The 15,523-nt window shown below is 35.8% G+C and overlaps 1 protein-coding gene across 1 annotated transcript in view; it reads left to right on the forward strand.

The window, feature by feature from the left end:
- The first annotated feature begins 1,373 nt into the window (after nt 1-1,373).
- STK17A (serine/threonine kinase 17a) overlaps nt 1,374-15,523 on the forward strand; it is a 37,463-nt gene continuing 23,313 nt past the window's right edge. Inside the window, 6 exon segments of the mRNA XM_023537987.1 lie at nt 1,374-1,575; nt 7,537-7,603; nt 9,338-9,374; nt 9,376-9,398; nt 9,400-9,513; nt 13,569-13,713. Coding sequence (XP_023393755.1) covers nt 1,374-1,575; nt 7,537-7,603; nt 9,338-9,374; nt 9,376-9,398; nt 9,400-9,513; nt 13,569-13,713 — 588 coding nt within the window.

Consider the following 15,523-nt stretch of genomic DNA (forward strand, 5'->3'; position numbering starts at 1 on the left):
CTCCAGCCACACGAGATGGATGAAGCTCTGCTTACATTCTCATCCTTTCAGTCACTGCTTTTGAATCATCAAATGCCTCACAGGAAAAGTGATGCCATTCTAGGTCTCCCCTTTTTCCAGGATCTTAGTCATCCAAATCCTTGTTGCTTTTGAAGCAACAGTTTGTTTTTTAAATTTTGCCAATTTTTCTCAGTAAGAGTATTGACCACAAATAAACTAGTCCATCATTGCCAGAAGCAAAACTGTATTGGAACATTTTGAGCAGAGCAGTGATATGATCTGATTTAGATTTTTAAAAGATAACTCTGATTGCTTTGAAAATAAACTGTGTAGGATTGGAGAAGAAGAAGGATGGAAGCAAGTGGTATAGTTAGTAACCTATCACAATAATCCAGACAAGAAATAATGGTGACTTAATCTACTGTGGTAATGTGGAAATGGAGAGAAGTGATCAGATTGTGGATATATTTTGAAGGTAAAATCAAGAGGATTTACTTACAAATTGGATGACGAGTGTGGGAGAAAGAGAGGAGCCAGTGCTGATCCCACGTATTTTGTCTGAACAGCTAGAAGGATGGAGCTACCATTTACTGAGATGGGGAAAACTAAGTAGGACTGTATTTGTGAAGGATGATCAGAAACTTACTTCTTTGTATGTTAAGTTTGAGATGATAATTTGACATTTAACTGGAGATGCCAAGTGTACTTGTGAATATATGATTATGAAGATCGGAAAATGGTTGGAAGCTAGAGATAATAAATTTTGTAGTCTTAAGCATGTGGATATAATTAAACTCATAAGACCGTATGAGAGTACCTTGAAAGTTAAAGAGGATTGCAGACAGTACAATAATGCCTATTTCATAGAGCTGATGTGAGAGGGCTTAATATTATTCAACTCCTGCCTCCGGATCTCCCTTGCAGTGTAGGAAGAAACCAGGTGCCCGGAGCAACTCCTCACCCGCCCAAGGGAAAGAGGATTGTGAAGCTCCATACGGCTGGCAGCTCGTATGCCTTTCATGAACGATGGTTTTGGAACTCTCAGATGCTTAACAGGCGTATAACCCGCTTAGCCTGATCTCAGGCCAGAAGGGTTATGCCATTTGCCGCCTCTTGGCTGCAGAGAATGAGCGCTGGGTGCCGGGCGCTCAGGACCCGTGGAAGCTCGGCAAGGGGGCGAAACCAAGGGCAGAGCGGACTAAGGGCGGGGCGGGGCGGCTGGGATCCCTCTTGCGGTTGTCTGAGCGTGGCGCTGGGCAGAGCGGGTGGTTTCAGACTTTTCTGACCTGCGCAAGGCATCTGGAGGTGGGAATGTTATCCGCCCGCAGCTCCGAGAGAGCGGGGAGGCCAGAAAGGAAGCGCGCCCAAGCGCCATGATTCCTCTGCAGAAGCCGAGCAGCGGTGGCTTTTCTGCAGCTGCCGCCTCAGGCTGGGGCCGGGTGGGCCAGGCGGGCGGAGGTCTGACCTCGCGGCGCTGACCGCCGGCCCCGCCCCAAGCCCAGGGCTTGCTAACGGAGATCCGCGTCGCTGTGCGCACAGACTCTTTCCAGGACAGCTACAGCCTGAGCTGGGCAGGTGAGCGGGAGCGGATAAGTGCTGGAGGTTGCCGGGCTCGCTGAAAGTGGCGGCGCGTGGGTGGATAGCGTGCGCTGTGACTAGACACAAACATAGGTGTGGGTGGCGATTAGGGCAGCTGGTCGCACCAGCTACCCCTTTGCGTTCCACGACCAATCCCCAGAGCCTGCGCGGCGCTCCGCGAGCGCTTGGTTTTCACTTGGCAGTGGGTGTGAGAAAGTCTGTCACGAATGGTTGTCAAAACCTTGATCCCCTTTCTCTCTCAGGCCCTTTCCGTATCTGTGGTGTTTTACTCTTTAAAGAGAGAGGCGTGTGACCCACTCTTCTTAACATTTACCCATAGTGGCGGATCTGAAGTAAAACTAGAGAAACGTTTGGAGTCAGCTCCGTGTTAGCCCTAGTTAACTTGTAGATTCTCCATCTTTTTATGTGGCTGTAGTAAAAGGTAACATCGGGCGTGACAGCTTCTTCTGCACCAGTATCGTGTGATTTGTCAGCTAACTTCATTTTCGATTATCTGGTTTTGTACTCTTTTAGTGCAAAAATATTTAGGTCCCTGTGTTTTAAGTTCAAATCGGCTTCATTCATAGGCTCTCGGCCCTTGTCTCACTCTATTCTGCTGTGTGCAGCCTTTGCATTCTCCTCCCCATGCCACTTTGTGTGTGTTTGTGTGTTGGCGAGGAGAGTGAATAGAGCTGTCTTACAACTTGGTGTCTATTTAATTATAAAAGATAAAGGTTGTTTGGATACTTGACATTTTGTATGTTGAAGAGAGGTGATTTAGTGATAGTGGTTGGGGACTGATTCTTTTACCGTGAGAACACTTTGGAGAAGTTGTCAAAAGCACTGGCTTTGGGGTCAGACCTGAGCTGTGCTTGCTATGTGTGCCTTTGGATGGGTGATTTAGATTCCCTAGTCCCACATTTCTCACCCATAAAATCAATACAACGACAGTACCTACCTCATGAGGGTGTTATGAAGATGCCATGCTTGTAAAGCGCAAGCCACTGAGCCAGGCACATAACATCCAATAAATGTTAGCTATAGTTGTAAACATTTGTTGTGGTTGCGAAATAGCACCATGTTGTAATGAGGAAAGGGTCTGACAGTTATTACAGACTTCATCTGGGGTCTTAAAAAAGAGGGTCTTGTAATATTGGTAACAATGTTAAAACCGTGCTTTTCTACAAGTTTTAAGGTAACTTTTAGAAATAGTTGTTTGTTTTTTGAGGGGGAACCTACCTTTAAAATGTCTTACTTATTCTATATATTAACAAAGGAAAAACGTCCTTCTGGAACAAGATTTACTTCATTAAGCAGACGAGCTGTTTGTTAAGAGAATTAAATAAAACACATAGCATTAAGGCTGTGCTTCACCTAAGAGGGGATGGTACTCAATAAATGTAATTCATTGTGTAACTCAATGAAATTTTTTTACATGTAACCAAAAAGCAAAACTAAGAAAACCTGCAAAACCTCAAAATATGCTTCTGTCTTTGGCGTAAGTAATGAAATCTCATTGCAAAGAACGTAGGAACTGTTTAGAAATCTCAGAAAAGTTCATTTTGTGTTATAAGCAGTCTTTGTTTAAGGTTTATAAATTTTGCTGGTATATTATGGTTTTGACATAATTTAGTCTGTTTATGCATAATCCTTTCTGTAGCAAGATAGAAAAGTTGCCTCTTTTTCCAACTATTAACTCTGATTGCATTTCTAATAAACTTTTATCCTCTTTTCTCTTTTTTAAAATTTGTAATTAGTTGATAAACTAATTGACCTCATGCTGATATAGAACTTAAAAAAATTATCCCTGTTATATTTTAATGATATAGTAGGACAAACAGAAGATATATTCATTTTAGTCTATGGCCTGTCATTTAGTTGAAAATGTTAAAGAGCTGTGAATAGCTAACTGTTCAAACACAGAAATTGAAGTCTTTCAGCAGTTACCATTATTTTACCTTAAAGAAATATAAAGCTTTCAGTGAAATGGTGTTGGAAGAAATTTTTTAAATAGTCACTATTGATTCCATGGTAATGACAGGATATAATATTAATTATTTTAAGAAATGTTCTGTTCTTTCATATCTCCAGTAGAGTTCATGGCAACCTAAATGTGGGTAAATATACGATGCAAAATTTTCTTTAATTTCTTGAAGCTTTATTTGTTATTCCTAAGCCTTTCTTTGAGTCAGGATATGTGCCAATGTAAACAAGGCACAGGAGACATGACCTTGGGTTCTGAGGGTTTTTTCATAATTTTGATATCCCTTGAGTCTGTTGATAGACTCAACAGAAAAGTGTTTCTAGAAATTTAAAATTATATTAATTGCACATCAAATGACTTGCTTTACATGTGTTTTTGTTACCTAGTCCTCAACTTTAATATTTTTGATATATTCATAAATTTTAAGTTAAGAAAAAAAGATTTTTAAAGCCAAAAGAACATCTTTTGTTTTTCATATTGTTTTATTTTATTATATATATTTTATATTATTATTTTTTATATTCAACTCATTGTTGAATTTTCCTATGGGTAAATAAAAGATATAAATGAGTTCTCTACTGGAACAGGTACTTCGTAAATATATAGGGCCTTACAGTTTACAAATTTTTTCACATGTATTATCTCATTTAATTCTCATCATAAGCATGTTTAGAAAGTCTTATTTTTCAGATGAGAAAATCAAGACAGAGATAGATTGAGTCTTGTGAGAGACTAACCTGAGACTCTTAACTTTGAAATAACTTCCATTATGCCACAGATATTTTTCAAAGAATAATCTGTAGTCTATCATGTAGCTAAAGCAATTTTCCATAGTTTTAGTGAGAGATAATGAGTTGCAAATTGGAACAAACCATGCCTAGCTTCAATGTCTGATAGTTGCCTCCTGACACCTGACGTGGGCCTTATGGTAGATAAGGATGTCCTATCTCATTCTCCTCAGAGCAGTTGGTAGTAACTGGAACAAGGAAGTATTTTTATCAGATAATGTTCAAGTTGAAGGGGTTGCAGGAGTGGGCGTATTTCAGGAACTGTGTGTCCTTGACCTAGATTCAAAAGTGTAGGTAATGGCTTCAGATTTTGTACCTTACAACTACTTAAGCATGTGTCATAAACTGTAAGTTATAATTTTTTTTTTTTTTTTTAGAAATAAAAGACCTTTAAATAATGTTATCCATGTAGAAATTGCTTTCTTTTAGTACAGATACTATTTAAGATTTCTTGGTGACTAGTTATTAATTTGAAGACTATTTACAAAGAATTTTGAATAATCTGATATTTTTGGGTGGACAAAAAAGTTGGCTATGTTTGTGGTTCAGCAGCAGGCATTACTTAGAAAGTATGGTTTCTGCTCCAAGGCAAATACTTCATTAAGTAAACCGTGTTAATTTTGAAAAGTTGGAGCATATAATGTCAAATTAAAATCCTAGTTTAAAATATATAAACTTAAGGATAATTATTTTCAGCCTCTTAGAAATTTATAAGTAACAAAATTTAATAAAATCTGATTATTGAACCAAGTGCATTGGAAAGCTAAGTAACTACGGTCATTGATTCACCTATTCAGGTAAGGAAGAAGGAACTAGATTTATTGAGAAAATTCATACATCAAGTACAGAGTTCAAATTAGATCATGCCCAAACTCCTCTGTCCCATGGTTCTTTTTTTACTAATTATTATCATTATCATAGATTCGAAATTAATGCCAAAAATAATAAAAATAGCTACTGCTTACTGATTACTGATCATTTGCCAAACTACCCTGCAAGGTAACTGCCATTAACCTTATTTTACAGATGAGGAATCTTAAGCTCAGAAAGGTTGAGTAAATTGCCCAAGATTATACAGTTATCAGCCAGAATTTAAAACTGAGTCTGACTTTTAAAACCATGTTCCCTCATGCAGATGTCTAATCTGACGGATTTTTACATTTAAGATTAACAGATATGTTAAGTTTTGTTTGTTGGTTTGTTTTTTCCTTTCAGAGGTAAGGAAGATAGAATCTATTCCAGGTCTTTCTTGAATGGAACTTTGTTACATTTAAGCCATCACCCCAAAGCAATTAAGCAAATACTATACTTATATATTAAACCTATAAGGCACTTTACTAGGCTCTGGAAATTATTCCCCAGTGTAACAAATCAGTCACTATTCCCTTTATAGGCAAAATGGCATGCCACATGGGAAAATCTTATGGGGAAAATAACATTGAGCTGAGCCTTAAAGAATGAATGAGATTTCAGTAGTAGTGATGAAAGATACTCCAGCCAGTGGTAATAAAACAAATAAGCATAGTAGAATTAAAATTCAGTGAAAGAATGGCAAGTAGTTCAATGTGGCTGAAATATTAAACTTTATGAGGTTAAGTTCACATAGAACTTATTATTAACAAAATAGTAAGAACAGTATATATATTCAGGATGCTATCTTATATCATATTTGAGTAGCTGCTATTATGCAGAGTGCTATGGATATACTAAGAGGAATGATAACTGAGGTCCCTGGAACACATAGTCAAGCAAGGGAGACAGTCAATGCAATAAATTGTAATATCTCAGACCAATTTAAATAATATAATATGGGTATAAAAAAAGCACCTTATTATAATCTAGAATCAAACCTAGAATCTCAGAGTGTGCACACACACACACACACACACACACACACACAACTACTCCGATTAGCATCTACAGTTTTTGCTCTTATAATTTCAGAACCTTATATATTCTATTCCTTGAATGCTGAATCCCACATTTCTATGTACTGTGTGGCTCTACAGAAAGATCAGTTCCCAGAAAACCCTTTTTATCTCCTATTTCTCCTTGAGTAGTTTTAAAGGTTCTCCCATTGCACCAGTCATTTAGAGATGAAGGCAATAAACATTTCCTCAAACCATGTGGTCTGCTGTCTTGCTACCAGTTTCAGTGATACACAGTATTAGAATGATGGAAGAGTTTTCTTCAGCATGGGATAGTGCAGAGGTAGGTTCATGAGCTATATAGAATATTTTTTACAGTTTTAAATGGTTGGAAATCAAAAGAAGAGTAATATTTAATGACATGGAAATTATATGAAATTCAGATTTCGGAACCCATAAAGATTTTTTTAAACCCAGCCGCACCCATTTATTTACCTATTGTCTCTGACTTGCTTTCACTCTATAGCAGCAGACTTTAGTAGTGACAGAGACATTCTGGCCAGCAAAGCCAAAAATATTACCTACCTGACCCTTTACAGAAAAGTTTGCTGCCTTTCAGTATAGTGCATGATATTGTGGAAAGAAAAGAGTAAACCTAAAACTGTGAGGGATGTATCTACAAAAATAAAGGTGATGTCAAGAGTAGTTTTCGGAGTTAGAGGAGAGCCATGGGAACTGTTCTGCTGACCCGAAGAATTGGATGCATGGCCTCAGATATCGAGTAAATATAAGTTTCTTCCCTATATTTGCCTCTGGTCCCTGAATTTAGCAATAAATCTTCTGTAACAAAGGTTCCCAGAGTTAGCAATGTATGTGAATCCACTTCTCGAGTCCCTTGTCTTTCAATCTTGTCTTCAAATACATATATTTGGGCCAGATAATAAGAAGTATTTTACTTATTGTATAGTACTCTATTGCCTTGAATTTTAGGTGTGGTAATAAAAAAAAAATTGTGTGTTTGATGTGGGAGTACTTTGAAGGCAGCTCAACTGAGTTATTTCTAATTTACCAGGAACATGCTTGCTGTCAATTTTATGTTGGTTAGTTTTTCACAAATTAAACTTTCTCTTTTATCTCTTCTTTTGAAACTTCAGACATGTAGGTATTTTAAAAAATCAAGTTATTAATGGTATCTTTTCTCTTTCTTAAAAGCATACAAAGATCATCAGGAACCTTTTAAAGCTTGATGGAGATTTTATGGGGTAAAATAAATGGAGGTATTAGTCTATGAAGAATGTTTATGGTTTGATCTTTCCAGTATCTGTAGAAATCTTTCATATTTCTATGAACAAAAAGAACTCTGATCTGAACAAGGGTGCTATTAGGTAGATTGTCACCATATTGAACCTCTGGAGGGCTATGTCTAAGGATTCATCCTTTAACATTTTTATTACTGATGGTAACAAAAACATAGATGGCATCAAAATCATGTAATAAATTAACTAGGAAGGAAGAATTAATACTCAAAATTATGTCAGTAGTCTAGAATGCTGGGCTAAAACCTAGAAATTAGAATTTAACAGAACAAATTAAAATCTCACATTTAATTTAAAAAAAAATTTAAAAATATAGTATGAGTACACTGGCTTGAAAAAATTCAAGAAGAAAATGATCTAGGTAGTTTATTTACCAACACCACATGAACTATGAAAAAAACTATCAAAGTTTTTTTAAAAAAGTGATATTAGGTTGTATTGTGCCAAGATCAACAAAATAATAATCATGTAATACTTTGACCAGATAATACATGGAGTAGTTTCTTCGAATTTGGTTGGCACATTGTATCAGCAGTTTTGATAAGCCATAATAACAGTTATGAGGTCTAAAAACCTTATAGGGATAAGGAATGATTGAAAATTGGAAAAGAGAGTGGCAGTTAACAGATCGTGTTATATAACAGGTCATGTTATATAACAGATCAATACCTGATATAATGTCAGAAGAGAGAATGGGTCTTTCTGTACTGCTCAGACTACAGCCCTTCACCTGAAGTTAGGTTCAGACTTGTAATGAAAACCTTATTAAAATAATATGCACCTAGAGATGGAAGAGACTACTCACAGTTTGAAAGAAGCCATTGGCATTTGGCATTAGGTAAAAAATCAATCAAACAAACAAACAAAAAACTAAGTGATTTCTAAGTTGCCTTTCAACTTAAGTCTTGAGTATTTATGGGTGATGACTATCACGACTTAACTATTTGATTAATAAATTTTTTGAGCACTTACTATATGGTGAGTACCATGCAATAAAATTAATTTTATTGAGCACTTACTTCATGGCAAGTACCATGCTAAACAATTGACATATATTGTATACTTTAATTCTCACAACAATTCTGTGAAATAGATTCCATTTGTGTTTTCTTTTACAAGTAAGGAAAATGAGACTTAAAAAGATTAAATAAATTGTCCAAGGTTATGTGTCAAGTTAGCAGCATAGCCATTTGTGGGATTCATGTTCACATCTGTCTAATTCCAGAGCTAATACCCCTAATCAGTACTGAGTCCTGTGTGAGTTGCTTATTGGTTTAATAACAAATGGTAGTGTAGTGTTTCAAAATAATGCTTGTATCTATCTCTATAGGGCAACTAGACATTTCCAGCTGATGATGTAGTTGAAATGATATATAAATGAGCTCCTTAGCTTTTATAATTTCGGCAGATGATATTAGAGTTAATTAGTAACATGAAATTCATTTTTTTAGGAATTCTGATAACCAGTTTTTCTTAAAAAGTCAAATGGCATTTTAAAAGACTTAAATCATTTTTATGTTAAATGTGTACAAAAATAAGTTATTTTTATGTATAACTATAAAATATATTGACTTTACTATTTGAGTTTTCTTTAGAAGAATCAATTTTGAAGATTTATAAATTATATTTTATTTGATTATAGATGTATTCTATTAAATTATTAAGGGCTACTTTTATGATTGCCTATGACCTAAATTTGAATACCCATTGATATCTAAATTTGAATATTTGGAAATTTTATTAAAATTTATCACCTCCGAAAAGTGGTTAACTTTAACAGTTAATGTTTTTGTTTAATTGTAGGGGGAAATTTGCAGTAGTGAGGAAATGTATAAATTCTGGATTCTGGAAAAGAATTCACAGCAAATTCATGAAATTGCTGTACTTGAACTAGCACAGGGCTGTCATTGGGTCATTAATTTACAAGATGTCTATGAGACTCCATCAGAAATTATCTTAGTTCTGGAGTAATAAGTGTTGTTTTCCTTAGACTGAATTCGTTTTGATAGTCCGCCCTTTCTTTACAGGATGCCTCTCATTTGTGATAATATGGCAAGGCCTGGTTCTCTGGAAATCTGAAGATTTTCTGGATTTTTTTTATGTGTTCCTCATATTAATTTGTTATGTTCCAAATTTGCAAATATGAATGTATATTAGATTTTTCACATTCATTATTTAATGACATTCTTCTGTAATAGGATAAAGTTCTTATATTCCTACGAGTGACATTTTTAAGAATGTAATATCAAGATTAAAATAAAAGACATTTTACAGTCCCTTACAGGTTTGTATAGTCTGAATTAATCTCTCTTTTTTTTTTTTCCAGAAACAATTTGTTTTGATTCATACAATGTTTTCAATTTGAGTAAGTAGGGATAGCATAGAAAACAGCTTTGGAAAATGGACAGTTTTTTCTTAAGAAATCCTATTTTCCTCTTTGCTTCTCCTGCCAAAGGAAAAGCTTGAATGATTTGAATATATTAAAAGCCTTAATACATCAATAATCACAAAAAGAAAAGACAAACTCAGGGGAAAATAGCTCTAATTTTTGTTTACATAAAATAATTAAAATGTCTTTAATAATAAAGATCTTACAAATATTGTATACACAAAACATGAACCTCCAAGTTTAAAAAAGTGGAAAAAGAATATGAAGAGAAATTCCACACAGATACATATATGTAAATGGCCTATATGTACATGAAAAATATTGATTCTTAATAAGTTTTACAATATAAATTAAAAATAAGTTGTTGATTTCCCCTTAGAAGGTTACCAGAGATTATAAAGAAAAGCTATATTCAGGTGATGTTGGTCAAAGGTTATAGAGTTACAGGTATGCAAATTTAAAAGTTATAAAGGTTCTAGAGTACAGCATGGTGAGGATAGTTGATAATATATTATATACTGGAAATTTGTGAAGAGGTTAGATCCTAAATCTTCTCAACATAAACACAAAATGGTAACTATGTAGAGGTGATGGATATGGTACTTAGCTTGATTGTTGTGAATATATATATATAAAATATCTCTACATAGAAACATTAAGTTTTGGACCTTAAATACATTTAATTTTTATATGCCAAAGATATCTCAATAAAGATGTTTAAAAAAAAGTGATAATCATGGGTTCTATCTGATTTATACTACTGATAGAAGTATTAATTGGTACAACTTTTCTAGAGGATAGCCTTAAGAAAAACATATACTCTTTAACCCAGCAATTTCACTTACATAAATTTTTTCACAAGGAAATAATAAGGCAGTTATGTAAAGATGTATTACAAAAATGTTTAGTGTAGCATTATTTATATAACAAAAATAATCTGGATGTTTAACAGAAAGGTGTTGGATAAATAAATAATATCATAAGATGGATTACTATGCAGTCATTTAAAAAGATAAGGTAGATATAAATGTATAGACATAGAAAGTTTTTTTAAAATGTATTGTTAAAAAGAAAAACGCTGTTAAAAAATAATGATGTGTATAGTATTATCTTGTTTTTATTTAAAAGCTTATAGAGGTATAGAGGGAAAACAGTCTGGACTAAAATAGTGTCTTCTTCTTGATAATATAATCCAAGAGTCTTGTGTTCATATGTTTTAATTCAGTAATTCACTTGTAGGAAAATCTTCTAAAGGAATAATAAAATTCGCACAGTGAGAAGCACAAAAGTGTTTTCCATAATGTATTTTTAATTATAATAATAAAAACATCCAAAAATGATGGAATGGTTAAGAAATGTAGTATATGTGAATAATATCTCAATAAAGTTTTTTAATTAAAAAAAAATGTTGGTTTAGGAATCTCAAATGTAAGTTCCCTGCCTACCTAGATTTTTGGTTTCAGTTTATTTTGGAAAGGTCGAGGCAGAATTGGAAATTGATCTAGAAAAGACTCTGAACTATTATTCTCTCACCAAGATCTTCTCATTCCTCTCACATTCTCACAAAACCCGCTCTTCAGACTTTACTTTTTAACTGTTCTCAGTTCTTCCAGTCTTTCAGTCAGCTTCTGAGTTTTTCTCTTTCTTTTTTTTCCCTTCCCTTCTTTAGTAGTTATTTCAACTAATGTCTCACCAGCACCTCATGTTATTTCCTTCTTCCTCTTGGGTTGTCCTCTGCAACTCCTTCTGCCAGTTTGTCCCTGGACACATGCTGTGTGTCAGTCTCTTGCACATTCTTGGGAGGACTTGCATTGTGTTTGATCTGCTTTTTACAAGTGTTAAGAATTCTTGGTATAGAATCCTCAGTCAGGTTCTTGGTATAGTTTGGTAATTCTTTACATAATCTCTCCTTGGCTTCTTTTAACATCTCCCAGGGGCTAATCAAAATCTTTACATACTTACTGTGTCACCTACTTCCAACTTTATTAAACACCTAGCCTTTTCTCCCCTTTGGAGAAAATAAAGGCCATCAGACACACAATTCCTCCTCATCACCCTGTCTTTACTGCTCTCATGCCCTTCTCTTCTGTTTGAAGGAAGAGATTCTACTGCTTAACTCCAAGGTTTTACAGACGTCAACCTTTTCTAGGACCTGTGTTTTTTAATCAATTTTCTAACCTTTCTTAGAGTTTTAGTTCCTCTTCTTAGGAGGGTTCTTTTATTTCCATTTTTTTATTATTTCAGTCTCTTCAATCCTAAAATTCCTTTTCCTGAGCTTTGACACCTTTAAAACTATTGTCCTGCCTTTATCTTTCCTTTACTTCTGTTCTCCTTAAAAAGAATAGTCTAAATTTACAGCTTTCTTCACTTTCCAATCAGTTTTCTTCTATTTCATTAATCTATTCATCTGTTCATGCCAGTACTCCATTACTTTTCAATCTAATGTCATCTGTTCTTCTAAATCTTTCATGAGGTCATCAGCTCTGTTTGCCAAGACCTATCTCATTTTAGTATTTGTTCTACTTCTTACTCTCTTTAAACACTTGATATTATACCTTCTTTGTGAAATTATGTTCTTCCTTTGCTTTCATGTGGCCTTTAAAAAAAACTTCTCTCAGAGCCTTTTAACCTTCTACTGTATAAATACAAATGCTCTCCGGAGTTCATTACTGTTACCCTTGTCATACATTTATATTCTGTACATTTACCCTGGTTGATAACAATCTATATTTTGTGGCTTCAGCTATTATTTACATGCTGATTATTTCCAAATCTGTCTCCAACTTTAGATTTTCTGCTAAGCTCAGCTGCCTACTTCATATCCCATATTCAGCCATGTATCACATAGATTCAGGATCAATGTGTGTACACTCCTGCATTTTCTTTCTAATGCCTAGTTTTCTTTTGTTCCCCATTCCCAATGGTATCCCCATTTATTTCATAACTCAAGCTAGAAACCTTGAATCTATCCTTGATTCCTTTATCTCCTTTAATGCTCATGTAGAATTACCAAGTCTTCCACTTAAGTCTCGCCTGCTTGTGTTTCCCTTTTCTCTGTACTTGCTGTCTCTCTTCCGTATTGGGTCCTTATTGTCTCCCATGCTCTCATAGTAGCTTTTTAGCTGATCATCCTGGAAGGATATAGTACACTTAAGTGATAATAGGGATAACCTCCAAATGTGGCTCTAGGATTAGGGAAAGGGTCTTCAGTGGAGGGTATTTGCTTTATTTTCACTTTTTGCATTTAAAAAAAAATGTTTTTAGGTACTCTATAACCAAAATTCTTGAGAAATTTTTACTTGAAATATGTTAATAGATTTTACTATTTAATTTTAAAAATATATTAATATATTTTATTATTAATGTTTGATTTATAAAGTTTTTAAACCAGTATTTTTATTTTTAGCTTTGGAAATGCTAACCTCAGCTCATATTAGAGACTTCACATTCTTATTTTTATTAAAAAGAAAACAAATGGATGTAGGCATGTAGGTAGACAAAAGTTTACACACACTCAAATTATAGTTTATCCAGATAAAGATGTTTAATGTGTATAAATATTAAGAACTAAAAGGGATTAAATATTTTAATAAGTTGGTTTTTTTTTAATGTATATAATTAAAATACACTTCTATCCTTCTGTAGTGCCACTGGGGGTGAAATCTTTGACAACTGTGCTGTAGACAGAGAAGAAGCCTTTAAAGAAAAAGATGTTCAGAGACTCATGAGGCAGATTTTGGTAGGTGTTCACTTTTCACATGTCCATGATGTAGTTCATCTTGATTTGAAGGTAAGATCTGAATTACTTTACAATTTTGAGGTTGCTAGGGAATGACACTCCAGATGTAAAATATTTAACATTGATTTATTTAATCATTTATGAGTTTTTTGTGCTTTATTAGGTAACAAGAAAATAATATGGAGTCTTTACTCTTATCCTCTAGCCAATTAATTTTATCAAGGAGATAATACGCATGTGTATACATAGTAATATAAATAATAATAATTGCCCCCCAAAATGGAGCTTAGAGTATATTGCTGGCATAGGTGAAGGCTTCCTGGGAGAGACAGTACTTGAGCTGACGTTTATAAAAAAGTTAGGGTTGAACCAATCAGGGTGGTGTAGTAGGAAAATTCTGTGCTTGCCTCCTCTCACGGCCACGTCAACATTATGACTAAACTACAGAACAAGCATGATTGAGAACGGCCTGAAGTCTAGCTGAAAAAAAGTCCTACAACTAAAGACATAAAGAAGAAGCCTCCTCGAGACTGGTAGAAGGGGCAGAAACAGACTGGGCTGGTCTCACACCTGCCTGTGGTTGTTAAAAATCAGGAGGGATAGCTCGGCTGCCAAGTTGCCCTGGAAGGAGCAAGGGGTCCCAGCACCACACATGGCTTTCCAGCCCGGGTTCCAGTGCTGAGAAGAGAATTCTCCACATCTTCTGGCTGTGAAAAACAGCAGAGATTGTGGCTGAGTAAGACAGAGGGTGGCTGAAGTTCCAGGGACTCCTCTTAATGTGCCTGTGTGCAGACTTACTCACTGACTCACTCCCTCTGAGCTCCAGTGCAGGGGCAGCAAGTTTGAAAGGCACCAGGGACATATTGGGAAGAACTGAATTGTCTGGTTTCAGGGCAGGGGCTGGAGGGGAGGCTTTCTCCTAAACAGAAGTGCTGGTAGAATCTATTATTTTTTTGTTGAGCCCTCCCCGCTTTCCATCTTGCAGATACAGGGGACCACCATATGTGAGTTTCCATTAATGTTTTTAACACTGGTTTCCCTGCTCTGGTGATCCCCTAGTGAGACCTACCCCCACTTAATTTGTGGTTCCACCCAAGCCACTCCCAGAGGCTTTTCCATACAAAGGATCTGTCTTGGCTCATGCAGTAGACTTTCTAAAGTCTCTCAAAGGTTCATTAAACCCATCTGGCTTCAGTGTGTCCCTTACCTCTTGTTAAGCAACCCCAAGCCTAGCACTTGTGGCAGCTAGCCTCAGTTCATGGCTTGACCTCTCTAGGCACCTCTAAAACCAGCATAGGTAGTGGCTGTCTGAGTATTGCTTGGTGGCTCATGCTAGGTGGCCCTGGGAAGGGCACAGGCCTGCAGTGGGATCCCTACCAGGAGGCCTCGAGACTGTCACACCCATTGTCCTGTATTGGACTGAGCTGGAGCACCACACAGGGATGCATCTGAGGACAACACACCCATAAGGCAGACTGGGTAGACACCAGAGTCCTGCTAAAGCAAATCCTGCCAGTTGCTCACTAGCCATTTCTCACAACCAATCAGCCCGAGAGTCAGTACCTCCCACTGACATGCAAACAGAAACCAATGCTCAACTACAACAGGAAGACACACACAACCCATACAAGGTACATACCTAGAGCACCTGGCATAGATGAGTAGGGAAGACTGTTCCACTGGGCCCCACAGCACACCTACTATAAAAGGCTACTCTACTAAGACTGGGAGACACCTCATAATACATAATAACACACATGCAGCCAAACTGGAGCAATAATAAAACTTGTCCCAAATGAAAGAACAGAACAAAGCTCCAGAAAAAAGAACTAAACAAAATGGAGTCAAGCAATCTACCAGA

This window comes from Pteropus vampyrus, unplaced genomic scaffold, assembly GCF_000151845.1.
Source record: "Pteropus vampyrus isolate Shadow unplaced genomic scaffold, Pvam_2.0 Scaffold208, whole genome shotgun sequence".
NCBI classification, from domain to species: domain Eukaryota; kingdom Metazoa; phylum Chordata; class Mammalia; order Chiroptera; family Pteropodidae; genus Pteropus; species Pteropus vampyrus.